This window comes from Microcaecilia unicolor, chromosome 1 (assembly GCF_901765095.1).
Source record: "Microcaecilia unicolor chromosome 1, aMicUni1.1, whole genome shotgun sequence".
Classification (NCBI taxonomy): domain Eukaryota; kingdom Metazoa; phylum Chordata; class Amphibia; order Gymnophiona; family Siphonopidae; genus Microcaecilia; species Microcaecilia unicolor.
Window position 1 is genome coordinate 649,653,715 of NC_044031.1, and position 27,613 is coordinate 649,681,327.

Here is a 27,613-nt window from a genome sequence, read left to right on the forward strand (position 1 = left end):
TGTATCCACCCAGAATGTTCTTTGGCCATTGAGCCCAGTATCCTGGCTCCAGCAGTGGTCAGTGTGGGCAACAACATGCACTATCAACTTTGTCTTTCTCATGATTCCAAAGCGATCCAGAGAAATCAATACCTTTCCCTTTTGGGGATTTCTGGTCTTCTCTTGGGTCCAGATCAAGTTTATTAATACTTGATTTACCACCCTTCAGAGCTAGAAGGCATAGGATTTGTCATATTTCCCTGAGGAATGTGGAGACCTCCGTTCATTCTCCAGCCTTCTGAAACCAATGAGAAAATCTACCATTTCTCCAACAGATCTAATTGGCCTCTCTAGACATGGAGGATACATATATTCACGTCTAAAATCATACTGCCATACATCTCTCACAGAAAAACTCAGAATGCCCCAAATACAGTTTTTCAAAGGATTTCTCCATTGGACAAAAATCTACATGTTCCCCTATTTCGATGCAACATTATTCCTGGAAATGCCATCAAGCAGGATTCCTGTACCCCCCCCCCCCCCCCCCCCCCCCCACACACACACACACACAAAAAATCCCTTCATTTAGATGTGGTTAGAGCAATATGCTGAGAACCAGGGATGCCAGGATTCATATTTTTAGAATTCATTACACTTCAGAATCATTAGAATTCATAGAAGGGCATAGCCCCCTTTTCAGCTTAAAATTCCTTATAAGGTTGGAGTCATTGTTTTATATTTGATGAGGTTCTTCTATAGCAGTTGGACCACTCCATGCTGCCCAAAGTTCTGCTGATCTGTACCAACGATGCCTCCATTCATGGTTTAGAAAGCCATCTCTTGCTTCTCTGCACACGTAGTTAACTTTACATAGCCCCAAAGAGAGTCTCTTATATCTTCACACCCAGAGGATCTGAAGCGAGTCATTTAAAGTTCTGGATATTGTTATATGCTCTCACAGTTTTGACGCCTGGATGACCATCAAGCTTGTCCAGATTAGCAACAAAAGGCAAGTCTTGTCACAGTGGTTCACGTCACAATATCATCGCAGCTGGACTACTGCAATGCAATCTACATTGGTCTGACTACAAAGGATTTGCACCAGCAACAATTGATTCTTTGCTTCGGTCTTCACCGAGGAGGATTTGGGGGGGACACCGGTGCCGGAAAGAATATTTGAAGCGGGGGAGTCGGAGAAACTAAACAAATTCTCTGTAACCTTGGAGGATGTAATGGGTCAGTTCAGCAAGCTGAAGAGTAGTAAATCACCGGGACCTGATGGTATTCATCCCAGAGTATTAATAGAACTAAAAAATGAACTTGCGGAGCTACTGTTAGAAATATGCAATCTGTCCCTAAAATCGAGTGTAATACCGGAAGACTGGAGGGTAGCCAATGTTACTCCGATTTTTAAGAAAGGTTCCAGAGGAGATCCGGGAAATTATAGACCGGTGAGTCTGACGTCGGTGCCGGGCAAGATGGTGGAGGCTATTATTAAGAATAAAATTGCAGAGCATATACAAAAACATGGACTGATGAGACAAAGTCAGCACGGATTTAGTGAAGGGAAGTCTTGCCTCACCAATCTAATGCATTTTTTTGAGGGGGTAAGCAAACATGTGGACAATGGGGAGCCGGTTGATATTGTATATCTGGATTTTCAGAAGGCGTTTGACAAAGTGCCGCACGAAAGACTCCTGAAGAAATTGCAGAGTCATGGAATCGGAGGTAGGGTATTATTATGGATTAAGAACTGGTTGAAAGATAGGAAGCAGAGAGTAGGATTGCGTGGCCAGTATTCTCAGTGGAGGAGGGTAGTTAGTGGGGTCCCGCAGGGGTCTGTGCTGGGTCCGTTGCTTTTTAATGTATTTATAAATGACCTAGAGATGGGAATAACTAGTGAGGTAATTAAATTCGCCGATGACACAAAATTATTCAGGGTCGTCAAGTCGCAGGAGGAATGTGAACGATTACAGGAGGACCTTGCGAGACTGGGAGAATGGGCGTGCAAGTGGCAGATGAAGTTCAATGTTGACAAGTGCAAAGTGATGCATGTGGGTAAGAGGAACCCGAATTATAGCTACGTCTTGCAAGGTTCCGCGTTAGGAGTTACGGATCAAGAAAGGGATCTGGGTGTCGTCGTCGATGATACGCTGAAACCTTCTGCTCAGTGTGCTGCTGCGGCTAGGAAAGCGAATAGAATGTTGGGTGTTATTAGGAAGGGTATGGAGTCCAGGTGTGCGGATGTTATAATGCCGTTGTATCGCTCCATGGTGCGACCGCACCTGGAGTATTGTGTTCAGTACTGGTCTCCGTATCTCAAAAAAGATATAGTAGAATTGGAAAAGGTACAGCGAAGGGCGACGAAAATGATAGTGGGGATGGGACGACTTTCCTATGAAGAGAGGCTGAGAAGGCTAGGGCTTTTCAGCTTGGAGAAGAGACGGCTGAGGGGAGATATGATAGAAGTGTATAAAATAATGAGTGGAATGGATCGGGTGGATGTGAAGCAACTGTTCACGCTATCCAAAAATACTAGGACTAGAGGGCATGAGTTGAAGCTACAGTGTGGTAAATTTAAAACGAATCGGAGAAAATTTTTCTTCACCCAACGTGTAATTAGACTCTGGAATTCATTGCCGGAGAACGTGGTACGGGCGGTTAGCTTGACGGAGTTTAAAAAGGGGTTAGATAGATTCCTAAAGGACAAGTCCATAGACCGCTATTAAATGGACTGGAAAAATTCCTCATTTTTAGGTATAACTAGTCTGGAATGTTTTTACGTTTGGGGAGCGTGCCAGGTGCCCTTGACCTGGATTGGCCACTGTCGGTGACAGGATGCTGGGCTAGATGGACCTTTGGTCTTTCCCAGTATGGCACTACTTATGTACTTATGTACTAATGCTACTGTAAGACTGACAGAAGGCAACGTGATCACATCACACGATTTCTGCAAAGAACTTCACTGGTTACCAGTACAACAGAGAGCTAAATTTAAAACTGTCTGACCTTCAAGGCCCTTAAAGAAAAACGGCCAGAGTACCTGAAGAACCAATCTCCCTCTACACACCTCCAACGTAGCTAAGGTCCTCTCAAAGAGTATCCCTAACCACACCCTTTCCAAAGGACATCATTCAATGTGACACCTGCCAACAAGCCTTCTCTGGAGTAGCCCACACACATTGAAACACACTCCCTGGAAAGCCTTACTCAACACAAGACTATGTCTATTTCAGGAAGCAGATGAAAACTTGGCTCTTCTCTAAAGCCTTTTATGGAAGAAGTAACTAACCTACAAGTCACACACACAAGGACTGCAAATACAGGACTGTAGCAGGTCTTGCTTACCCACTCCTACCCTAGCTGAGACCATTTTTATGCACTTTCCTGACTGCACATGCAACCTATTCTCCTTATTCTCTATCTAACTCCTGTTACTCTCTCTTATGTATGGTCCACCTTCGTTTACACCCCCTATGCTGTCTGTTTAGATGCGTTAATGTGTATTGTGCTGACTTAGTAAGTAGCTTAGTACACCATAATATGTACTGTTATTTGGAAATATTTTTCTGTTAATATTGTTTATGTTTATGTCCACTTAGATCTTGCTATACACTGCCTTGAGTGAATTTCTTCAAAAAGGCAATAAATCCTAATAACTAAATAAAAATAAGCAAGCAAGCAGGATCCTCCGGCTTATACAGGGGTGTCTAAACATGCAAACAACGGAGTCCTTATCCATCAAACTTACCCTTATACATTTTAGCACCATAAAGACAGCATTCATACCAGCAAGCATGGAGAGACAGGATTCTGCCACTAACACAGTGGTGCACAATAATGAACACAATCTAAGTCCATATCTTGATTTTCACACAGATGTACACTACATACCAGGTGGTCTACACCACACCCCTGGAAAAGTCCAGAATCAGTATCTTACTCTGTTTAACTGCTATTGATGTTATTGGTCACGCACTTGAAGGGTAATGATTAGCGACATACATGATATAAAGTAAAATAAATGGAGTTTCTCCGTTCTATAAAACAGTATAATTCAATCTCCCCTCTGCTCTTTTGTCCGTTTACTGGACAAAGATGCTTCACAAGATCTCTTCCTATAACCAGTGTTCCCTGTAAGAAGCAACCTGCTGTGTGCAAAATGGGGTCCCCCAGAGGTATCCGTGGAGGGGGGGGTCCCCTGGGCTATCTAAAGGAACAAATTTAATGTTATTAAAAAAAAAAGATTAAAATAATATCAAATATATTAAATAAATACATTAAAAGAGGCCCCTGCCACTTCTCTCTTCATCTGGCTGCATGTTCCAGCAACTAAACCTCTGATCTACTGTAATTGATTAATAATCAGAGTAGGTCAGCTGTCCCTTGACAAAGATTTCCACTGCTATGCATACTTAAACTGGATTGATTCTGCCCTTATATATATCATTTAAGCATTAGTTCTAGACATTACTAAATGCATACAGAAATGAATGAAGCCAATAAGTTATGTGTATAAATTATTAAAGATTGCATGAGACTGCACGATTAACAATAGGTAGAAATGAATGTGCTGCTATTATCTTTTGACTGAATTTCAGATTTTTAGCAGCTGCATTAGGTACAATCCAGATGACAGCTTCAGTTTCATCGAATGTCAGTACCCGATTATATCTACGCTGCAAAGTGCCTTCATAACTTGGCATCACATCATTTTCACTTTCACTGCCTGAGCAAGGGGAATTGCTAAGCTTCAGAAAGGTAACCGGCCTACCCAATTCCTGCATCTCATCTCTCCCCGATTCCTGCCCAGACTCGGGCTTCTTCTGGTCCTCCAGGTGCCCGTGCTGCATTCTCCAGCATGACACTCTACGATACCTTTCCCATATTGATGCTGTCTCCACCGCCGCAAGCATTGCTCTGACTGCATTCTATTGTCACAGCCGAACGCTCTTGCTCTGCAGTCAGCACAGAACTGCGACTGTGAAAAGACGCCAGAGGAAACTGGGAATTTGTGTGCAGGAACCAGGTGGGAGAGAGCATGTCCCACAGCATCTGAGCCAGCGCCAAAAGCTGATCAAAGATGAGCTGTCCTCTCCCCAGCAGATCTGGACTGAGTGAAGTGGGGAATCCCTGCAGAACCAGGGTGCAAACGTTATATCACAGTCCCCTTTAATGTGGGGGAGCAGGGGGTTTAACTGCAGCCTTAGGGGCCTTCTACCCTCCAGGTATGGAGTGGAATCAGCAGGAAACGCTCAGTTGCCAGGACATGACCAGGGATCAGCACAGTGGGTAGGGGGGAACACAGCACAGGTTCAGGCGAGGCGTAAGTTTCATCGAGGAGTTATCCTGAGAGGCAGCCAGTCCCTTCCTGGTGGAGCCGGCAATGAGGGTGGGGTTCAGCAAGCAAACACTGACAGGAAGTGAGTAACGCTTTATATGAGCAATCGCTCAAGTGCTCACCTTAGAGGGAACACTGCCTATAACCCATTTGTTGTCTGGATGGTACAATACGCTGCCCCTGAATACACCAGAACAAGCCTTATTAACTTCTTTCTAGCCTCAGAAAGTAAGCTTCTAGTTCCACGAAAAACTAGCACAGAGAACTGTTCAAATTCTCTCTTACACCAGGACACTTTCACCCCCAACTTTTATTGCTCACTTTTCACAGGGATATCGCAGGGCTCTATTTCCAACCTCTTATTCTCAGCGTTAGCTGGCTTTGTAAGAGATTCTTTGAGAATCACAACGTAAGTCCTATACCTTTAAAAGAACTACTCTGCTCCTGCGAGGGCCTGAATGCTTCCCCTCTCCAATCACTTCTGGGTCATCACTAATGCAATATCCCTGGGATTCTATATAGCGCAAATTAAGTTGCGTGTGAATCCAGTCATATTCTGGATTTGTGCGTGCAACTTAATTAGTTAATAAGCCAATCAGTGCCAAAAACTGCCAGCAAGGTTTACTTAGTGTAACTGCCCATGACTACATTTAGTCGTGCGGACGGGCGCTTAGCATGTTCTATAAACTGCATAGAAATTTAGGCAAGACATCGATGTTTGTGTAGCTACATGTCCCCCTCCCTTCCCCATGGTCTAACATTTCCCCCAGCCACCACAGTCTGATATGTCAGACTATGGGAGGTGGAGATAGGAAGACATGTTAGACCATGGGGTGGAGGCTGAAAGGTAAGGACAGAAAGACATATCCCCTTCTCTTCAGCCCCTAACCCCGCCCCCACACTGACATATGCCCTCTCTCTAGTCCCTGGCATTTCCACCCTCTCTCCCCTGTTTCCTCAACCAAGGTTTGGCATCTCCCCTATTCCCCCTTCTCCTCCCCCTGCACAGGTCCAGCACCTTTCCCCCCTCTGCCTGCTTCTCCCCATGGGTCCAGCACCTTTCCCCTCTGCCTTCTCCCTTCTCCTCCCCACGGGTTTGGCACTTTTCCCTCTGCCTTCTCCTCCCCGTGGGTCTGTAGGGGTATTTTCACCCTACAGGTCCAACACTTTCCCTCTCCCTTCTCCTCCCCGTGGGTCCAGCACCTCTCCCTTCCTGCACCCACATGAGTTTAACATCTCGTCCCCATTCTCCTTCAGTGCACCAGATCCACCAAACCTCAGCAATTCACTGATGCCGGCAATGGCAGCGGTAACACGCTTCCTGGGCTGACCAAGATCCATCACTCTGCAGCGTCCCACCAGCGCGTAAACAGGAAGTTACATCAGTGGGCAGGACGCTGCAGAGGGAAGGATCCAGGTCGGCCCAAGCAATGTGTTACCACCTCCAGCACTGGCATCAGCATTGGTGGACTGGGATTACTGAAGGAGGACAAGGAAGATATGGTGAACTCGAGGGGGTGCGGGGGCAAGTGAGATGCAACAAGAGGGGAGTGGAGAAGATTGAAGGGAGAAAGGCCTACTACATTATAAAAAAAACCAAACAAAAAATAATACACTCTGTGTACCGGCCCACAACACACCTCCTGGGTGCTTGCGACACAAACTGGTTGTGAACCACTGCTCTAAAACTTACCCCAGTGCTGACAAGGGACAGCATGATGCGCTCGTTCAGCGCCAGAGTCTCACCATTCTTCATCTTTATCCGCTTTTTATCCAGACACTTCATGGCATACCTGAGAAAAACAGGTAGGCAGCATGTCAGTGCACACCACAGGCTCCCAGGGACAATGACGTTCCATAAAACATGCAGATGTGTCACCTCTTGGACGAAGCACTGTCCCCTGCTGGATGCTTGGCTTAACAGGAAGGAGGCATGGGGCTGCTGCCCTTGCCATGTGGGACATCCTCTCCCCCTTCCCATCCAAAAGGTAAATCAGTTCCATTATAGTTGGCACCAAATGAAGACCTCTTACCCTTTCCCTCTTGCCATCTCCCTCTATATCCCCTTCAAGCCTGCAAGCAATTCTGTCATGGTTTTGGCCTCTCCCTCTACTAGCATGTAATGGAGGCATCTTGTCACCCCCTTGTTTTGTGAGCCTCCCTCTCTCCCTCCAGTGTTCTCCCACTACCCCCTGGGGTCTTGAGCTTTATTTCCTATGCAATCTGCCTTCTTCCTGCCCCTCCAATGGGCTTCCATGGTCACAGAATGCCTTCTGGGTTTGATAGCTGATTGCTTAGACCAGTGCCCTTAAGGGGTAATTCCACCCAAACCCTCTTCTCCTCTTCCCCCACTTTCCGTCTCTGTTGACAACACCCTCATCCTCCCCGTCTCTTCAGCACGCAATCTCGGAGTCATCTTCGATTCCTCCCTCTCCTTCTCTGCCCATATCCAACAGACAGCTAAGACCTGTCGCTTCTTCCTCTATAATATTAGCAAAATTCGCCCATTCCTCTCTGAACAGACCACCCGCACCCTCGTCCACTCGCTCGTTACCTCTCGTCTTGACTATTGCAACCTTCTCCTCGCTGGCCTCCCGCTTAGCCACCTATCCCCCCTTCAATCTGTCCAAAATTCCGCCGCACGTCTTATCTACCGCGTGAACCGGTACTCTCATATCACCCCCCTCCTCAAGTCGCTTCACTGGCTCCCAATCCACTACCGTATACAGTTCAAGCTTCTCCTATTGACCTTCAAGTGCACTCAATCTGCTGCCCCCCATTACCTCTCTACCCTCCTCTCCCCGTATGTTCCCACCCGTAACCTCCGCTCTCAGGACAAATCACTCCTATCTGTACCCTTCTCCACCACCGCTAACTCCAGACTCCGCCCCTTCTGCCTCGCATCACCTTATGCCTGGAACAGACTTCCCGAGCCCATACGCCATGCGCCCTCCCTGCCCATCTTCAAGTCCTTACTCAAGGCCCATCTCTTCTCCCTTGCTTTTGGCGCCTAACACCTTCCCCATTCCTGTTACCTACACTGACTACGTAGTCTGTTACCGTTAGATTGTAAGCTCTCTTGAGCAGGGACTGTCCCTCCCCGTGTTTAAACTTGTACAGCACTGCGTAACCCTGGCAGCGCTATAGAAATGCTAAGTAGTAGTAGTAGTAGTAATTCTATAAAAGGTCTATATAGGTGCAAAGTATAAATATTATATCGGCAATTACACATGTAGTTGCCGTTATAGAAACCTAGCATAAATCCACATTTTAGCGTCTAAATTTAGTCACGAGCACTTATGCCATGTCAAAGGTGGGTATAAATGGTCGCATCTAACAGACATTATTCTTTAACCTTAAGTGTTGGTATAACAAATTAGGGAAGAACTTGTAAGTGATGGATGGGTTCACTTAAGAATGGTACCAGATTCGTTTGTTGAATTATGTTATTGTTAAGTTCTAAGAAATATGACCAATATTATTGGCTTAAAAGGGGGTTTGGGAAGGTGGGGGGGGGGGGGGGGGGAAATGATGAAAATTTGATGACGGACTTTATCTTTTTGACCTTTTTGTATAAGATCTGATAATTTGACTTTTGTATATCAAGATTTACAGTTTGATATGTTTTATTTAAGGTCATCAATAAAAATGTTGAAAATTAACCTTAAGTGCTGGGCACCAAGGACGTAGCTACGTGGGGCCACAGGGGCCTGGGCCCCCTTAGATTTGGCCCTGGACCCCCCTGCCGATGACCCTCTCGACACCCCCTCCCGCCGTCAACCACCTTTGCTGGCGGGGGGACCCCAACCCCTGCCAGCCGAGGTCCTCTTCTTCCTTCGTTCTGTTTCTCAGTCTGACGTCCTGCACGACGTCAGAATCAGAACGAAGAGGACCTCGGCTGGCAGGGGTTGGGGTCCCCCGCCAGCAAAGGTAGGCAATGGCGGGGGAGGGTTGGCAGCGGGAGGGGGTCAAGAGGGTCATCGGCGGGGGGGGGGGGGGTCAAAGCTGTTGGTGGTGGTGGCAGAGACGGCGGTCGGCAATGGCGGGGGGGGGGGAGGGGGTCAGCAATGGTGGGGGGGAGGGGCTAAAATGTGCCCCCTCACCTCGGGCTCTGGACCCTCCACCCGCCAAACTCTGGCTATGCCCCTGCTGGCCACGCCCCTGATCCTCCTCCCACATCCACACACTCCTAGCAGTTGAGTGCTAAAGAAGTTCAGTGCTAAGGTACAGAATTACGACTAATTGGAGTTAAATAGTGCTAGTTGGCATTATGTGTGCAACTGCTGTTATAGTCTGTTCTTTGTCGTCAGTGCATGTATAACTGCTATTATTTTTATAATCTATGCAGGCAAATTTGCAAGCTAAGCCTAAAAATGTTGGCACAAGATTACAGAATTAGGGGGTTACTGTATAAAAGGAGTCACCCCAGACAAACTGAGGATGAGCAGTGGGTTTTTAGATATACTTCAGTGTTCCCTCCTGCCCCTGAGCTGGAGAGGAGCTGAGCTGGAGAAGAGGCAAAAGATAACAATATAATACATTACATTTTGCCCGTGTCTGCTTTACGGCACCCATATACTTCTCCGAATCCACCGCGGCCGATGATGCGATGTACACTGAAGTCATTCATTGTCAGCTGCCACATTATCATGAAAGGAGAAAGACCAAAAAGAAAAAAAAAAACAAACACACACATGAATGCATTTATTTTATTTGCTTTATTTATCCCTTCACTTACACAGCTCAAGGTGATTAGCAAGATCACATCTGCAACCATAATTTAATCACTTACATTAAAGCCAAACAACACGCTAACAAACTCTCTCTCGAAATCCATCTAACAGTTAACTAAAACCAATCTCAGGCCCTTCTTAATCTCTATTAATTCAAAGCTTTTCTGGCTGATGGAATGATAAATAATCAGAATATAACCTTATTTCAGCTAGGGCCCAAGATCAAGAACGCCCTCTCCCCTCCTACAAGCATTTTCCAACCATGCCTCTACTAAACAAAGAAGCACCAAAAAATCCTCTCACTTCTTAATGAATAGTGTGGCACATCTCTCTCTAACTTATTAACCAAAGAACTAGGCCCTCTCCTACAGCTGGCCTTAAACATTATCTCAAACCATTAAAACAATTACAGCTAATTACAGGAACCCAATGACGAGTCCTAAGAATAGGCAACATGATCATGAATCCACAACTCTTCCCCCACCTAACAATCCTAACTGCCCTATTTTTAAAACTGGCAACCACTGCAGGATCTCTGAGTAATACCTCCACACATCAAATTGTAATAATCAACCTTTGTTAAAACCATAGCTTGAGCAACTATCACTAGATCTGAGGATGACACATACGGCCAGAACTGCCTCGGCATCTGCAACTTGATAAATAACACTTAGCTTACTTCATAAATCTAGTCACACATGCCTAATGAAATGTCAATCCAGAACTTCTATCATAATCATCTAGTTTTCCCTGGCTCCCTACTCCTGATTCACACTGAGTCCTTCTTTCAAATATTCATCTTCAGTTTATGCCTTCACAGCCAGTCCAACAAGCAGACTAAACACCTATTAAGGGCAATTCTATAACTAGGCACCTTGTAGGAGTCTATTCTATTAAAGGAATATAGGTGCCTACTTTCCTCTATAGAATACTAGCCTAACTGGGTATATATGGGGTAAAAAATCAAGTGTGAGAACTTATACCAGCCATACAGTTGGTGTAAACGCCAATGCCTAAATGTTAGAGATACACTCATAACTTACAGTATTCTACAACTTATGCACATAAGTGGGAGCTCTAACAATGTGTACACTTTCCTCACAAATACACAACTGTGTAAGTTAAGTAGCGCTTAAATGCAATTTTGGCATTTACATGTGTATGTGTGCATATTCCCCCAAATTCCATATACAGTCCTCAGAATTCCATGCACAAATGTGAGCATGCAATTTAATTGAAGCCAATTAGTATTAATTGGGTGCTAATCAATTATCAGCGCTAATTGGCATTGATTAGAATTTACATGTGCATGGTAAGTCACGGGTTTTACATGCAGCTCCAAAAGTGGGCGTGGGGTGTTCCTACAATTTATGCATGCCATTATAGAATAAGGGGTATCCGCGCCTAATTTAGGCACGAGGATTTACACCAGGGTTTACTTGGTGTAAATCCTCAAATCTAAAGTTAGGTGCTGATCCTGGCGCCAAGTGTACCCTATAAATGGTGCCTAACTTTCAGCACTGTTTATATAATAGCACTTACCATGGTTTTTTTCGGCGATGATTTTTTTAGGTGTTATTTATAGAATTTGGTCCATTATGTGCATACATGCCATATTCTAAACTAGGGGTGCTCAATGTTGGTCCTCAAGGTCCACAACCTAGTCAAGTTTTCAGGATTTCCCCAATGAATATGCACGGAATTTGCATGCACTGCCTCTACTGTATGCAAATAAATCTCATGCATATTCATTGGGGAAATCCTGAAAACACGACTGGGTTGTGGACAAGGGCCAACACTGAGCACATCGGTTCTAAACATTTACACATGCAATGGGCATGTAAATATTAGTGGCTATTTTATTGAATTGCCCCCATTAAATCTCTCCAGTCACATCCCTGTCTATCTGGCCACTGCTGTAAAACAGAGAAACAAGTGAGGCTGGTCATACCGAAGGTGATCAAAGTCAGAGACAGCAAGTCACCGAAGAAGAAGAAAACAAAAATACCAGTATGGTAAAAGGCAACTTTAATTGATGAAATAATTCTTAGGCACAAGACCCAATGTGACCATGCTTCGGCATCCATCTGCAACAAATGTGAGTTAAAAATGTAAAAATAATAATAAATAATTAAGTACCCAAATCCTATATAATAATTTGGACCTCTGCACATCCATCTGGATGCCTGGGTTCGTAACACAGTTCCCATTGGTCCGCCGTGGGGATGATGTCACAAAGTGGACCAATGGGAAGTGAGAGGGAAGGGAACCCAGCAGCAGGCACTAGAGGTGAGTAAACAATCGCCCCCCTGCCCTCCCCTTCCGAGTTGCAGGACGCCCCCTCCCTCCTTCCACTCCCCTCCGAGTTCTACGCCCCCCCCTCATCCGAGTTCAACGCCCGCCCCACCCCCACCTCCCTCCCTCGAAGTGCAAGCAGGACCTGTTCTCCAGCAGCCCCTCGCCTTCCTGCATGCCTGCTCTAATTTAAAAATTGTTACCTCGGCCCATCGAGCCAGGAGTTTAGTACTAAACTCTTTCTCTTAGTCACGAGAAAGACCTTTAGGTGTGGAATAAAGGTAATGGAGGAGGCCAGGAGTCCAGTAAAGGGGGAGGGGGGGACGCGGAGCCACTGAACAGAAGGGTAGTTAAAGGGAAGGGGAGGTTGTTGCTAATAAAATTAAAGGAATTAAGATCAGCTAGTAAGTAGAGTGGGAAGATAACGGAAAAGGAATAACGTTATATTGATGATGGGTTACTTCTGGTGTTATGTAACTGAAATTGTATATCTCATATGACAATGCTACTGACTCAACTTTGACATCAAAAAGCGAATGCTACATACCTGTAGAAGGTATTCTCCGAGGACAGCAGGCTGATTGTTCTCACTGATGGGTTGACGTCCTCGGCAGCCCCCTCCATCGGAAAGTTTACTAGCAAAGGCCTTTGCTAGTCCTCGCGCGCCCATGCGCACCGCGCATGCGCGGCCGTCTTCCCGCCCGAAACCGGCTCGAGCCGGCCAGTCCAGTATGTAGCAAGACAATACACTTCAAGGGAAGACTCAACTCCAAAGGGGAGGCGGGCGGGTTTGTGAGAACAATCAGCCTGCTGTCCTCGGAGAATACCTTCTACAGGTATGTAGCATTCGCTTTCTCCGAGGACAAGCAGGCTGCTTGTTCTCACTGATGGGGTATCCCTAGCCCCCAGGCTCACTCAAAACAACAACCATGGTCAATTGGGCCTCGCAACGGCGAGGACAAACTGAGATTGACCTAAAAAATTTACCAACTAACTGAGAGTGCAGCCTGGAACAGAACAAACAGGGCCCTCGGGGGGTGGAGTTGGATCCTAAAGCCCAAACAGGTTCTGAAGAACTGACTGCCCGAACCGACTGTCGCGTCGGGTATCCTGCTGCAGGCAGTAATGAGATGTGAATGTGTGGACAGATGACCACGTCGCAGCTTTGCAAATGTCTTCAATGGAGGCTGACTTCAAGTGGGCTACCGACGCAGCCATGGCTCTAACATTATGAGCCGTGACATGACCCTCAAGAGCCAGCCCCGCCTGGGCGTAAGTGAAGGAAATGCAATCTGCTAGCCAATTGGATATGGTGCGTTTCCCTACAGCCACTCCCCTCCTATTGGGATCAAAAGAAACAAACAATTGGGCGGACTGTCTGTGGGGCTGTGTCCGCTCCAGGTAGAAGGCCAATGCTCTCTTGCAGTCCAATGTGTGCAGCTGACGTTCAGCAGGGCAGGAATGAGGACGGGGAAAGAATGTTGGCAAGACAATTGACTGGTTCAGATGGAACTCCGACACGACCTTTGGCAGGAACTTAGGGTGAGTGCGGAGGACTACTCTGTTATGATGAAATTTGGTGTAAGGAGCCTGGGCTACCAGGGCCTGAAGCTCACTGACTCTACGAGCTGAAGTAACTGCCACCAAGAAAATGACCTTCCAAGTCAAGTACTTCAGATGGCAGGAATTCAGTGGCTCGAAAGGAGGTTTCATCAGCTGGGTGAGAACGACATTGAGATCCCATGACACTGTAGGAGGCTTGACAGGGGGCTTTGACAAAAGCAAACCTCTCATGAAGCGAACAACTAAAGGCTGTCCTGAGATCGGCTTACCTTCCACACGGTAATGGTATGCACTGATTGCACTAAGGTGAACCCTTACAGAGTTGGTCTTGAGACCAGACTCAGACAAGTGCAGAAGGTATTCAAGCAGGGTCTGTGTAGGACAAGAGCGAGGATCTAGGGCCTTGCTGTCACACCAGACGGCAAACCTCCTCCAATGGAAGAAGTAACATCTCTTAGTGGAATCTTTCCTGGAAGCAAGCAAGATGCGGGAGACACCCTCTGACAGACCCAAAGAGGCAAAGTCTACGCCCTCAACATCCAGGCCGTAAGAGCCAGCGACTGGAGGCTGGGATGCAGAAGTGCCCCTTCGTCCTGTGTGATGAGGGTCGGAAAACACTCCAATCTCCACGGTTCTTCGGAGGACAACTCCAGAAGAAGAGGGAACCAGATCTGACGCGGCCAAAAAGGAGCAATCAGAATCATGGTGCCTTGGTCTTGCTTGAGTTTCAACAAAGTCTTCCCCACCAGAGGTATGGGAGGATAAGCATACAGCAGACCCTCCCCCCAGTTCAGGAGGAAGGCATCCGATGCCAGTCTGCCGTGGGCCTGAAGCCTGGAACAGAACTGAGGGACTTTGTGGTTCACTCGAGATGCGAAGAGATCTACCAAGGGGGTGCCCCACACCTGAAAGATCTGTCGTACCACACGGGAATTGAGCGACCACTCGTGAGGTTGCATAATCCTGCTCAACCTGTCGGCCAGACTGTTGTTTATGCCTGCCAGATATGTGGCTTGGAGCACCATGTCGTGACGGCGAGCCCAGAGCCACATGCTGACGGCTTCCTGACACAGGGGGCGAGATCCGGTGCCCCCCTGCTTGTTGACATAGTACATGGCAACCTGGTTGTCTGTCTGAATTTGGATAATTTGGTGGGACAGCCGATCTCTGAAAGCCTTCAGAGCGTTCCAGATCGCTCGTAACTCCAGAAGATTGATCTGCAGATCGCGTTCCTGGAGGGACCAGCTTCCTTGGGTGTGAAGCCCATCGACATGAGCTCCCCATCCCAGGAGGGACGCATCCGTGGTCAGCACCTTTTGTGGCTGAAGAATTTGGAAGGGACGTCCCAGAGTCAAATTGGAGCAAATCGTCCACCAATATAGGGATTTGAGAAAACTCGTGGACAGGTGGATCACGTCCTCTAGACCCCCAGCGGCCTGATACCACTGGGAGGCTAGGGTCCATTGAGCAGATCTCATGTGAAGGCGGGCCATGGGAGTCACATGAACTGTGGAGGCCATGTGGCCCAGCAATCTCAACATCTGCCGAGCTGTGATCTGCTGGGACGCTCGCACCCGCGAGACGAGGGACAACAAGTTGTTGGCCCTCGTCTCTGGGAGATAGGCGCGAGCCGTCCGAGAATCCAGCAGAGCTCCTATGAATTCGAGTCTCTGCATTGGGAGAAGATGGGACTTTGGATAATTTATCACAAACCCCAGTAGCTCCAGTAGGCGAATAGTCATCTGCATGGACTGCAGGGCTCCTGCCTCGGATGTGTTCTTCACCAGCCAATCGTCGAGATATGGGAACACATGCACCCCCAGCCTGCGAAGTGCCGCTGCTACCACAGCTAGGCACTTTGTGAACACCCTGGGCGCAGAGGCGAGCCCAAAGGGTAGCACACAGTACTGGAAGTGGCGTGTGCCCAGCTGGAATCGCAGATACTGTCTGTGAGCTGGCAGTATCGGGATGTGAGTGTAGGCATCCTTCAAGTCCAGAGAGCATAGCCAATCGTTTTGCTGAATCATGGGGAGGAGGGTGCCCAGGGAAAGCATCCTGAACTTTTCTTTTACGAGATATTTGTTCAGGGCCCTTAGGTCTAGGATGGGACGCATCCCCCCTGTTTTCTTTTCCACAAGGAAGTACCTGGAATAGAATCCCAGCCCTTCCTGCCCGGATGGCACGGGCTCGACCGCATTGGCGCTGAGAAGGGCGGAGAGTTCCTCTGCAAGTACCTGCTTGTGCTGGAAGCTGTAAGACTGAGCTCCCGGTGGACAATTTGGAGGTTTTGAGGCCAAATTGAGGGTGTATCCCTGCCGGACTATTTGCAGAACCCACTGATCGGAGGTTATGAGAGGCCACCTTTGGTGAAAAGCTATCAACCTCCCTCCGACCGGCAGGTCGCCCGGCACTGACACTGGGATGTCGGCTATGCTCTGCTGGAGCCAGTCAAAAGCTCGCCCCTTGCTTTTGCTGGGGAGCCGCGGGGCCTTGCTGAGGCGCACGCTGCTGACGAGAGCGAGCGCGCTGGGGCTTAGCCTGGGCCGCAGGCTGTCGGGAAGGAGGATTGTACCTACGCTTACCAGAAGCATAGGGACCAGTCTTCCTTCCCCCGAAAAATCTTCTACCTGTAGAGGTAGATGCTGAAGGCTGCCGGCGGGAGAACTTGTCGAATGCGGTGTCCCGCTGGTGGAGAGTCTCTACCACCTGCTCGACTTTTTCCCCAAAAATGTTGTCCGCACGGCAAGGCGAGTCCGCAATCCGCTGCTGGATTCTATTCTCCAGGTCGGCGGCACGCAGCCATGAGAGCCTGCGCATCACCACACCTTGAGCAGCGGCCCTGGACGCAACATCAAAAGTGTCATACACCCCTCTGGCCAGGAATTTTCTGCACGCCTTCAGCTGCCTGACCACCTCCTGAAAAGGCTTGGCTTGCTCAGGGGGAAGAGCATCAACCAAGCCCGCCAACTGCCGCACATTGTTCCGCATGTGTATGCTCGTGTAGAGCTGGTAAGACTGGATCTTGGCCACGAGCATAGAAGAATGGTAGGCCTTCCTCCCAAAGGAGTCTAAGGTTCTAGGGTCTTTGCCCGGGGGCGCCGAAGCATGCTCCCTAGAACTCTTAGCTTTCTTTAGGGCCAAATCCACAACTCCAGAGTCATGAGGCAACTGAGTGCGCATCAGCTCTGGGTCCCCATGGATCCGGTACTGGGACTCGATCTTCTTGGGAATGTGGGGATTACTTAATGGCTTGGTCCAGTTCGCAAGCAATGTCTTTTTCAGGACATGGTGCAAGGGAACAGTGGACGCTTCCTTAGGTGGAGAAGGATAGTCCAGGAGCTCAAACATTTCAGCCCTGGGCTCGTCCTCCACAACCACCGGGAAGGGGATGGCCGTAGACATCTCCCGGACAAAGGAAGCGAAAGACAGACTCTCAGGAGGAGAAAGCTGCCTTTCAGGAGAGGGAGTGTACATAAGTACATAAGTAGTGCCATACTGGGAAAGACCAAAGGTCCATCTAGCCCAGCATCCTGTCACCGACAGTGGCCAATCCAGGTCAAGGGCACCTGGCACGCTCCCCAAACGTAAAAACATTCCAGACAAGTTATACCTAAAAATGAGGAATTTTTCCAGTCCATTTAATAGCGGTCTATGGACTTGTCCTTTAGGAATCTATCTAACCCCTTTTTAAACTCCGTCAAGCTAACCGCCCGTACCACGTTCTCCGGCAATGAATTCCAGAGTCTAATTACACGTTGGGTGAAGAAAAATTTTCTCCGATTCGTTTTAAATTTACCACACTGTAGCTTCAACTCATGCCCTCTAGTCCTAGTATTTTTGGATAGCGTGAACAGTCGCTTCACATCCACCCGATCCATTCCACTCATTATTTTATACACTTCTATCATATCTCCCCTCAGCCGTCTCTTCTCCAAGCTGAAAAGCCCTAGCCTTCTCAGCCTCTCTTCATAGGAAAGTCGTCCCATCCCCACTATCATTTTCGTCGCCCTTCGCTGTACCTTTTCCAATTCTACTATATCTTTTTTGAGATACGGAGACCAGTACTGAACACAATACTCCAGGTGCGGTCGCACCATGGAGCGATACAACGGCATTATAACATCCGCACACCTGGACTCCATACCCTTCCTAATAACACCCAACATTCTATTCGCTTTCCTAGCCGCAGCAGCACACTGAGCAGAAGGTTTCAGCGTATCATCGACGACGACACCCAGATCCCTTTCTTGATCCGTAACTCCTAACGCGGAACCTTGCAAGACGTAGCTATAATTCGGGTTCCTCTTACCCACATGCATCACTTTGCACTTGTCAACATTGAACTTCATCTGCCACTTGCACGCCCATTCTCCCAGTCTCGCAAGGTCCTCCTGTAATCGTTCACATTCCTCCTGCGACTTGACGACCCTGAATAATTTTGTGTCATCGGCGAATTTAATTACCTCACTAGTTATTCCCATCTCTAGGTCATTTATAAATACATTAAAAAGCAACGGACCCAGCACAGACCCCTGCGGGACCCCACTAACTACCCTCCTCCACTGAGAATACTGGCCACGCAATCCTACTCTCTGCTTCCTATCTTTCAACCAGTTCTTAATCCATAATAATACCCTACCCCGATATCTGGGGTCTTCTTCGTCCTCCCACGAGGCCTCACCCTCGGTGTCAGACACAAGTTCACGGACCTGTGTCTGCAACCTCGCCCGGCTCGACTCCGTGGAGCCACGTCCACGATGGGGGCGTCGAGAGGTAGACTCCCTCGCCCGCATCGGCGAAGCTCCCTCCGCCGACGTAGTCGGGGAGCCTTCCTGGGAGGTGGCCGCGGTCGGCACCGCACGCGGTACCGACGTCGGGGACCTCAACCTGGGCGATGGACCAGCCGGCGCCACGCTCGACGGTACCGGAGGCGCAAGCACCGCCGGTACCGGAGGGGTAGGGCGCAACAGCTCTCCCAGAATCTCTGGGAGAACGGCCCGGAGGCTCTCGTTCAGAGTGGCTGCAGAAAAAGGCTGAGAGGTCGATGCAGGCGTCGACGTCAGAACCTGTTCCGGGCGAGGAGGCTGTTCCGGGCTGTCCAGAGTGGAGCGCATCGACACCTCCTGAACAGAGGGTGAGCGGTCCTCTCGGTGCCGATGCCTGCTGGGTGCCGAATCCCTCGGCGACCCAGAGCTCTCGGTGCCGACATGGGGAGGAGACCGGTGTCGATGCTTCTTCGACTTCTTCCGAAGCATGTCACCGGAGCTCCCCGGCACCGACGAGGAGGACGTAGAATCCATCCGTCGCTTCCTCGGGGCCGAGACCGAAGAGGGTCGATCCCGGGGGGGCTGTACCGCAGGAGCCCTCAGGGTAGGAGGAGACCCACCCGAAGGCTCACCGCCACCAGCAGGGGAATGGACAGCCCTCACCTGCACTCCTGACGATGCACCTCCGTCCGACGACATCAGCAGACGAAGTCTCGGTACCACCGACGTCGATGCAGTCGCCCGATGCCTCAGCGCCGATGCAGAGGTCCGATGCCTCGATGCAGTCGATGGAGCGGCAGCCAAGGAAGATGGTCCGGACGCTGACGACGTCGATGCACTCGATGCCTCCGGTGCCGATGTCGACGAAGAGCCCGAGAACAAAACGTTCCACTGGGCTAATCTCGCTACCTGAGTCCGCCTTTGTAACAGGGAACACAGACTGCAGTTCTGAGGGCGGTGCTGGGCCCCTAGACACTGAAGACACGCAGAGTGCCTATCAGTGAGCGAGATTACCCGGGCGCACTGGGTGCACTTCTTGAAGCCGCTGGAAGGCTTCGATGTCATGGGCGGAAAAATCACGCCGGCGAAATCAAAGGCCGAAATGGCGAAAATTGAAGCACCAAAATTTAAAGGGAGAAAAATCTCGACCGAGGCCAAACTAGGCCTACCCCGACAACGAAAGAAAACTTACGGGGCAAAAGTTGAGAAAATTACGGGAAGGGCAGAAAACCCGAAAGGGTCTTCCGGAACACTTCCGGAGCGCTTCCCGAACTTTTTTAAAGAAAAACAAGGAAAAAACACGTCGAAAAGGACGCGCAAGGTCGACTCTCTGGGGCACGAACGGCGTAACACGACCGTACCGAGCGCGGACGAAAGAAGACTGGCCGGCTCGAGCCGGTTTCGGGCGGGAAGACGGCCGCGCATGCGCGGTGCGCATGGGCGCGCGAGGACTAGCAAAGGCCTTTGCTAGTAAACTTTCCGATGGAGGGGGCTGCCGAGGACGTCAACCCATCAGTGAGAACAAGCAGCCTGCTTGTCCTCGGAGAAAGAAGGGTTTGACTGGAGAACGGGAGGCTATAAGAAACAAGGCCTCCGGTTTGGACTCTGGATTAAACAATGGAAGGAATTCCAGACAATATGACAGATGGGGTTACATTTAAGATACCCTTTAAAGTTATCAGACCATATGATCGTTGGAGAGGATAATTACATAAGTTGCATGTGCTGTTACAGTATAAATAAAACCAGATGCCCAGAAGAATGAGAGGAGGGGGGGTTATGGGAGTTAGGAAGGGCGGGGAGGGGGGAAAAAAATGTTAAAAATGTTGATGATATGAATTTGTTTTCCACTTGTGCGGAAGATTTGGTTCAGTAATATGTTATATTTAGAGCATGTTGACATTATTTTGAAATATCATCAATAAAAATGTTGAAACATAAAAATTGTTACCTCGGGGTCCGGCATCAGCATTGAAGCCGCTCACACTGCCTTCCCATCTGTCTGAGCTCTGCCTCTGGTCCCGCCCTTCCGGAAGGCAGTGTGAAGCGCCGCTCGCCTTCAATGCTGACGCCGGACCCCGAGGTAACAATTTTTAAATTAAAGCCGGCATGCAGGAAGGCGAGGGGCTACCGGACAGGTCCTGCTTGCACTTCAAGGGAGGGAGGCGCAGGGGCATTGAACTCGGAGAGGGGGGGCCGTGGAACTCGAAGGGCGGAGGGGGTCCTGCAACTCGAAGGGGAGGGGGGCCTGGAACTCTGAGGAGACGGAGGGAGGGAGGGGGGCTGGAACTCTGACGACAGACAGGGAGACAGAGAGGGAGGTAGGGAGGGGGGCGTGAAACCTTGCTAGTGCCCGTTTCATTCCTCTACGAAATGGGCCTCTTTTACTAGTTTGTTTAATAATTCTAACAAATATGCAATGAACCATATTTACATTTGTTGCAGAGGTTGTCAAAAATCCATACCCCTGATGCAGGCAGATGCCGAAACGTGGCTGCAAATTATTTAGTCAATAAAGTTGCCTTTTACCATACTGGCGTTTTGTTTTCTTCACACTCTTTAGTGACTTGCTGTCTATGACTCTGATCACCGTTGTAAAGCATCCTTGACAGTCGCATTGTTTTCTGTTCCATGGCCCTGCCTGAATCCAGATTAATATAGATACAACTTCTTTACCTCTATAAAGGGGTAAGAGTCATGGTTTTGATATACTGCCTCTCTGTGAGTACAACCAAAGCGATTTACATAAAGTCCACTAATCAACCGGCCATTGTTTTCTCTGTAATTTTATCCAAGTACAGAAAACAAACCTACTTTGTAATAAGCCTAAACTATCAAATTCAAATTCTATTTCTTCAGCAGCAGCTTCACACTAATTTGTTTCAATCTGGAAAATAAACAGCATCCTTTATAGAAGAATTTATTACATTAACCATTTCTCTCCTACCACCTCCCTCCACCCTCTTATAACCCAAGGAGGACATGGTTCTTCCCCCACTAGGACCTGATTGCATACCTACCCCTGACCCACCAACTGGAAAGCCACCATCCTCTCCCTCTTCATTTTCCATTTACTGCCCCACTTTTCTGGTGTCTACATAAACCTCATTCAGCTAATTACTAATTAATTTCATCAAGATTGCTACCAAATGTGATGAGCCTGCCAGTCACATGCTCCTCATAAACCAATCTGAAGCTGGTGTTTTATCAGTGCATCACTCTGTCCAGTGGTCTGGGACCTCTACTATGACAAACTATCTTAAGATATGGGGAAGCCCAGAATTAAATGGAGCTCTCTGGGAAAAAGGCTGTCCTCGTTTTACAACCCACATCTCAGTGCACTGTGGAGAAGCAGCCTAATGGTTAGAGCAGTGGCCTGAGAACCTGAGGATCTGGGTTCAATTCCCACTGTAGCTCCTTGTGATTCTGGGCAAGTCATTTGACCCTCCATTGCCCCAGGCACAAAATAAGTACCTGTATATAATATGTAAACCGCTTTGACTGTAACCACAGAAAGACAGTATATCAAATCCCATCCCCTATCCCTATTTGTAGCTCCTGCTTCTTATTCTCAATCTACACCTCTTCCCTGGGCTCCCTGATCTCATCTCATGGTTTCCAGTATCATCTCTATGCTGATGACACCCAACTGTATCTCTCCACACCAGACATCACCGCGGAGACCCAGGCAAAGGTATCAGCCTGCTTATCCGACACTGCTGCCTGGATGTCCAACCGCCACCTGAAACTGAACATGTCCAAGACCGAGCTTATCGTCTTTCCACCAAAACCCACGTCTCCTCTTCCTCCACTTTCTATCTCAGTTGATAACACCCTCATCCTCCCCGTCTCATCTGCCCGCAACCTCGGAGTCATCATTGACTCCTCTCTCTCCTTCTCTGCGCATATCCAGCAGATAGCCAAGACCTGTTGCTTCTTCCTCTTTAACATCAGCAAAATTCGCCCTTTCCTCTCTGAACACACCACCCGAACTCTCGTCCACGCTCTCATTACCTCTCGCCTGGACTACTGCAACTTACTCCTCACCGGCCTCCCACTTAGCCATCTATCCCCCCTTCAATCTGTTCAGAACTCTGCTGCATGTCTCATATTCCGCCAGAACCGATATACTCATATCACCCCTCTCCTCAGGTCACTTCACTGGCTTCCGATCAGATATCGCATTTAATTCAAGCTTCTCCTTCTTACCTACAAATGCACTCAGTCTGCTGCCCCTCACTATCTTTCTACCCTCATCTCCCCTTACGTTCCCGCCCGTAACCTCCGTTCACAGGATAAATCCCTCCTCTCAGTACCCTTCTCCACCACCACCAACTCCAGGCTCCGCTCATTCTGCCTCGCCTCACCCTATGCTTGGAACAACCTTCCTGAGCCCTTACGCCAAGCCCCCTCCCTGCCCGTTTTCAAGTCTTTGCTTAAAGCCCACCTCTTCAATGCTGCGTTCGGCACCTAACCCTTACCGTTCAGTGAATCCAGACTGCCCCAATTTGACTGCCCCTATCGGACCGACCGTTCACTTGTCTATTAGATTGTAAGCTCTTTCAGCAGGGACTGTCTCTCTTTGTTAAATTGTACAGCGCTGCGTAACCCTAGTAGCACTCTAGAAATGTTAAGTAGTAAGTAGTAGTATTTTGCAAACAGCACAACAGGTACCAGATTGATTCAGGAAAAAGGTACCACAAAACCCAAAACGGTCCCAACTTTTCCTCTAGGAAATGCATCTGTAAAAATAGTGGGCTCCTTCTCTTCTTAGCTGTCATTTTGGTTCTACTTTAGAACTCCATGGAAACTGCCTAGAGAATAAGGCATATAAAGCTCAGCTTATGTTCTTGCTGTATTTAAGGTCAGACAGTTAACATTTGGGATTTACAAGTAGGATGAACATGATATGGGGAGAGAGATCTTTATGACACAAAAGTGCACACGGGGAAGAACCAATGTAAGAGTCTTGTATGGAAAGGACAGCAGACTGTGGTGACTCTATGCTCCCTTCATACTCACATGGATGTTCAGTTCCACATTTTTCCACTGACAGAACCGGGTGAATTTCTCACTGAAATAAGACACCAAAAAAGGGGAGTGAAAACCTGGTGACAGGCAGAGGAAGTGAAAGGGAGCAGAAGAGAGACAGACACAGTCTACAGATTATCACGTCTTATCATGTTTACATATTGCCAGAAACCCGAGAAAAATGGAACTCCCCTCTTCCCCCACTTCCTCTTTCTCTGTCCTCCCTTCCCCTTTCCTGTCTCCTGCATCCCTCCTTGTCCCTCACTCTCCTCTCACTCCTTTGGTCTCTCAGCTTGTCCCCTTTCTCACCTCTCGATGAATTTCTGGAACACAGCTCCCTGCAGGCACTGACAAATCTCTTCAATGTAAGGCTGAGAAAACAAACCACCGGTAAGTAAGTACCATACTGTGAAGCCCCCCTTGCCCACCCTCCTGCATACATCAACTCTGGAATTCATTGCCAGATAATGTGGTAAAGGCGGTTAGCTTAGCGGAGTTTAAAAAAGGTTTGGATGACTTCCTAAAGGAAAAGTCCATAGACCATTATTAAATAGACTTGGGGAAAATCCACTATTTCTGGGATAAGCAGTATAAAATGTTTTGTACTTTTTGGGATCTTGCCAGGTATACGTGACCTGGATTGGCCACTGTTGGAAACAGGATGCTGGGCTTGATGGACCTTTGGTCTTTCCCAGTATGACAATACTTATGTAAGGATGGCTGCTTATTGAGCTCTCCAGGATAAGGCCATAGAGGCAAAAACCTCCAGTGACATTTTCTGCTATCAAGGGTCAGTAACAGAGAGCGCACAACTGTTGTGTCACCCCCTTGTGATGCACCTACACCCCTGAAGCCTAGATGATAGGTTGATTCTCCTGCACAGTGACCCATCTTGCTACCAAATCAATGCTCAGGTATGCTCCCAGAAGGAGCATGTATGTCAGCCTACCCTGCACCAGTTCAACACTTCCCCACCTACAACTCAGTTTATTTGGATTTTATTTTTAAGCACATATACAAGAAATTTATGTGTCAACATTTTTATTGATGATTCCACCTGGTAACACATCCATTTGAGTACATACATAACAAATTGTAAAGCTATCGTTCTTATGTACATTAATCTTAAGTTGCTATCATCAATTTTTGTTTTTATAACAGTACCCTATCTTATCCCCCTCCCCCCTTACTACCTTCACTTTTGCCATGTACACTGAAAGAAACAATAGTCAGCTTGTTACATTAAACTCAAACCGTAATTCCAATAGTAACACCTTACATTATTCCGTAATTGAACCCCTTATTACTATTATTCCCCCCTCCCCTCCATCCCCCCCCATCTTTTTAAATAATATACAAGAAATTTAAAATAGACCACCTGCACAAGAACTAGTGCACTGTGCGTGAATAGAACGGTTAAGAAGGGTTCTACAGCGATATGGAAGGCTATCAAAGCCACTGGATAGGACCTGTGATCTAGACTGTAGCTGGAATCTGGGTCAGTTCTGGGACCGGACAGATTTGGAGAGCTGTAAATGATTACCTAGATCAGCTGCTGAGATTTCTGCCTGTCAACATATAAGCATGGACCACAACTTACATTGCTACTTGGCTGACATGCAACAAAGATGCACTTTGAAGGTGGTAACAGGGAAATTTGATTGAAGGCTAAAGAGGAATTATTTCACTGTGTGTGAGCTAAAAATACAGCATTTCTGTTGCTCCATACATTCACAGAGATATCTCAGCCTAAAGGCATTTCAAAACTAATAGCTACTAAATATTTCCTTATTTGTGTTGTGATCACTGTATAGTCTTCTGCCAAATGTGGGCCAATATTTAAAGATCACCAGCTGCTTGGATTTATAGTCCCAAGTTAGAAACCTGTATCCAGCCAAATTTAGGTGCCTTAATTATCTTTTGAATATAGAATCCTAAATTTATAGGCTGGCCATCTTCAAAAGCTTTAAAAATCAAGGTGTCTAAACTTAGTCAGCAAGCCCTGAAAATCAGGACTCAACCAGCTAAGCCATCTCCTACTGGCCAAATTCAACATTAAACCCAACTGACAGTCCCCTCTTGCCACCCTAGTTTAAAAAGAACACAAAAAAAATGTGGCACAAAGCTCCACATACAATCCCCTGCATTCCCAAGGGAGTTTTAAATTAAAATGAAGCACAGAGCCCTCCAACCAATATCTAGTACCCTCTGTCAAATTTAGTTTACAGCTATACTGTCTTCTGACAATTCACAGTTTTAAAAAAAAAGGTGTTGAGGAGCACTAACCCCCCCCCCCCAATCTCCATCTGTCACCTTGCTCCCCTCCACCTCCGCCAAAAGCTACCCATTGCTGAGCTGGAGGAAGAAAGATGGTGCATCAGGCGGTGGTGGGGGTAATTCTATAATGAGCTGCTCAAATGTAGCTGGTAAGGACATGCATAACAGCAGTACTCTAGTCATTCAAAAAGGCGGTAAATAAATCCTAATAAATAAATAAATACGCGTGGTAGTGACAATACTCAATCTATCTTCGATGGTGCAGACTTCACAGGTAGGTGCTCACCTAGGCGGAGTGTGGGAGGAGTGCACACTTAAGCCAGTAATTCCTAGAATACGTTACGCATGTACCTCTGGAATCTAGGCAGAAGCATTTAACGCCATCTTTATGGCTGGCGTAAGAGCTCGTGCCTACACACACACATATCACATGCACATATACATCCATTTAAGCTAGTATTCTCTGAAGCAGGTGTGTCCAACCTTGGTCCTCGAGGGCCGCAGTTTCAGTCGGGTTTTTAGGATTTACCCAATGAATATGTACAAGATCTATTTGCATGCACTGCCTCCACTGTATGCATACAGATCTCATGCATATTCATTGACCAAAGTTTACAAAATAACCTCACGAACTTGATGAACCTGTGTGAAATATGGTAAAACGGAGGTAATCTTCCGATATGGATATGCATATTCATTGGGGAAATCCTGAAAACCCAACCTGGAGGGGCCAAGATTGGACACCCCTGCTCTAAAGGAAAGTAGCCACCTATTTCCCGTTATACAAGTTGCTTATTTGGAACCTATGACCTTTATTAGAATTACTCACATGGGCTCCCGTCACCGATTCACTGCAGTACTGATCACAGAGGTGCAGTGAACAGGATGTGACCATTTCTGGGACAGGGTGACTAAAGTCACCAGAAACAAAAAAAAAATGAGGTTTGAATTATTTCTGTTAGAGCAAACAATTTGTAATGCAACAGTTCAAACCCATCCTTTTATATATATATAAAAAACATTACAGAAGTTCAAACATTTAGCTTTTGCAGACTGTTTATTGACCCATGACATGGAAAACTGGCCATTCTCAACATTTTGGACCCGAGACTGTAGTCACCTTTTCCCAGAGACAGTCACAGCTGATCTCACACTTCATGCACAGCCCAATGCCCCCCCCCCCCCAATAGAGGAAACAGGAGAGACTGTGTGTTGGTGGGGTGGGGTGGGGGGCTCTTCAGTGTATATTCTGTAAAATTTCAGCAGAAGTCCTGTACTCCTAATTTTTCATTTCAATCTCCAGCTGAGTAGGGGCATCAGAAGGGAGAGGCTTTGCTCTTATTCTTTGGAACTCAGGTAGGTGTTGGGGGGGGGGGGGGTTGTGAGCCTGCAATAAAGACTTTGCTCTGGCACATGAGAATAGGAGTAGCTGAGTGGACAGATTTAGGGATGCTATAACAGTGACCAGATTTGACTACACAAGCAAGTCACTTAGCACTGAAAATCAGCATTAGGTTCTTAAATTCCTTCTGAACTGGCCCAACCCATTTATAAAGATGTCAACATTTAGAAGCTAATATCAGAGAAAACTTTATGATTGCCCAGATCCATGTGCATAATTCTTA

The 27,613-nt window shown here is 47.6% G+C and overlaps 1 protein-coding gene across 1 annotated transcript in view; it reads right to left on the reverse strand.

Moving 5' to 3' along the window:
- Positions 1–27,613, reverse strand: part of GRK2 (G protein-coupled receptor kinase 2) — a 158,920-nt gene that overhangs the window by 46,132 nt on the left and 85,175 nt on the right. The window contains exons 6-9 of the mRNA XM_030185800.1: positions 24,021–24,082; positions 23,703–23,754; positions 9,868–9,959; positions 7,017–7,116 (exon numbers count right to left, since the gene is read on the reverse strand). Coding sequence (XP_030041660.1) covers positions 7,017–7,116; positions 9,868–9,959; positions 23,703–23,754; positions 24,021–24,082 — 306 coding nt within the window. The remainder of the gene's footprint in view (positions 1–7,016; positions 7,117–9,867; positions 9,960–23,702; positions 23,755–24,020; positions 24,083–27,613) is intronic.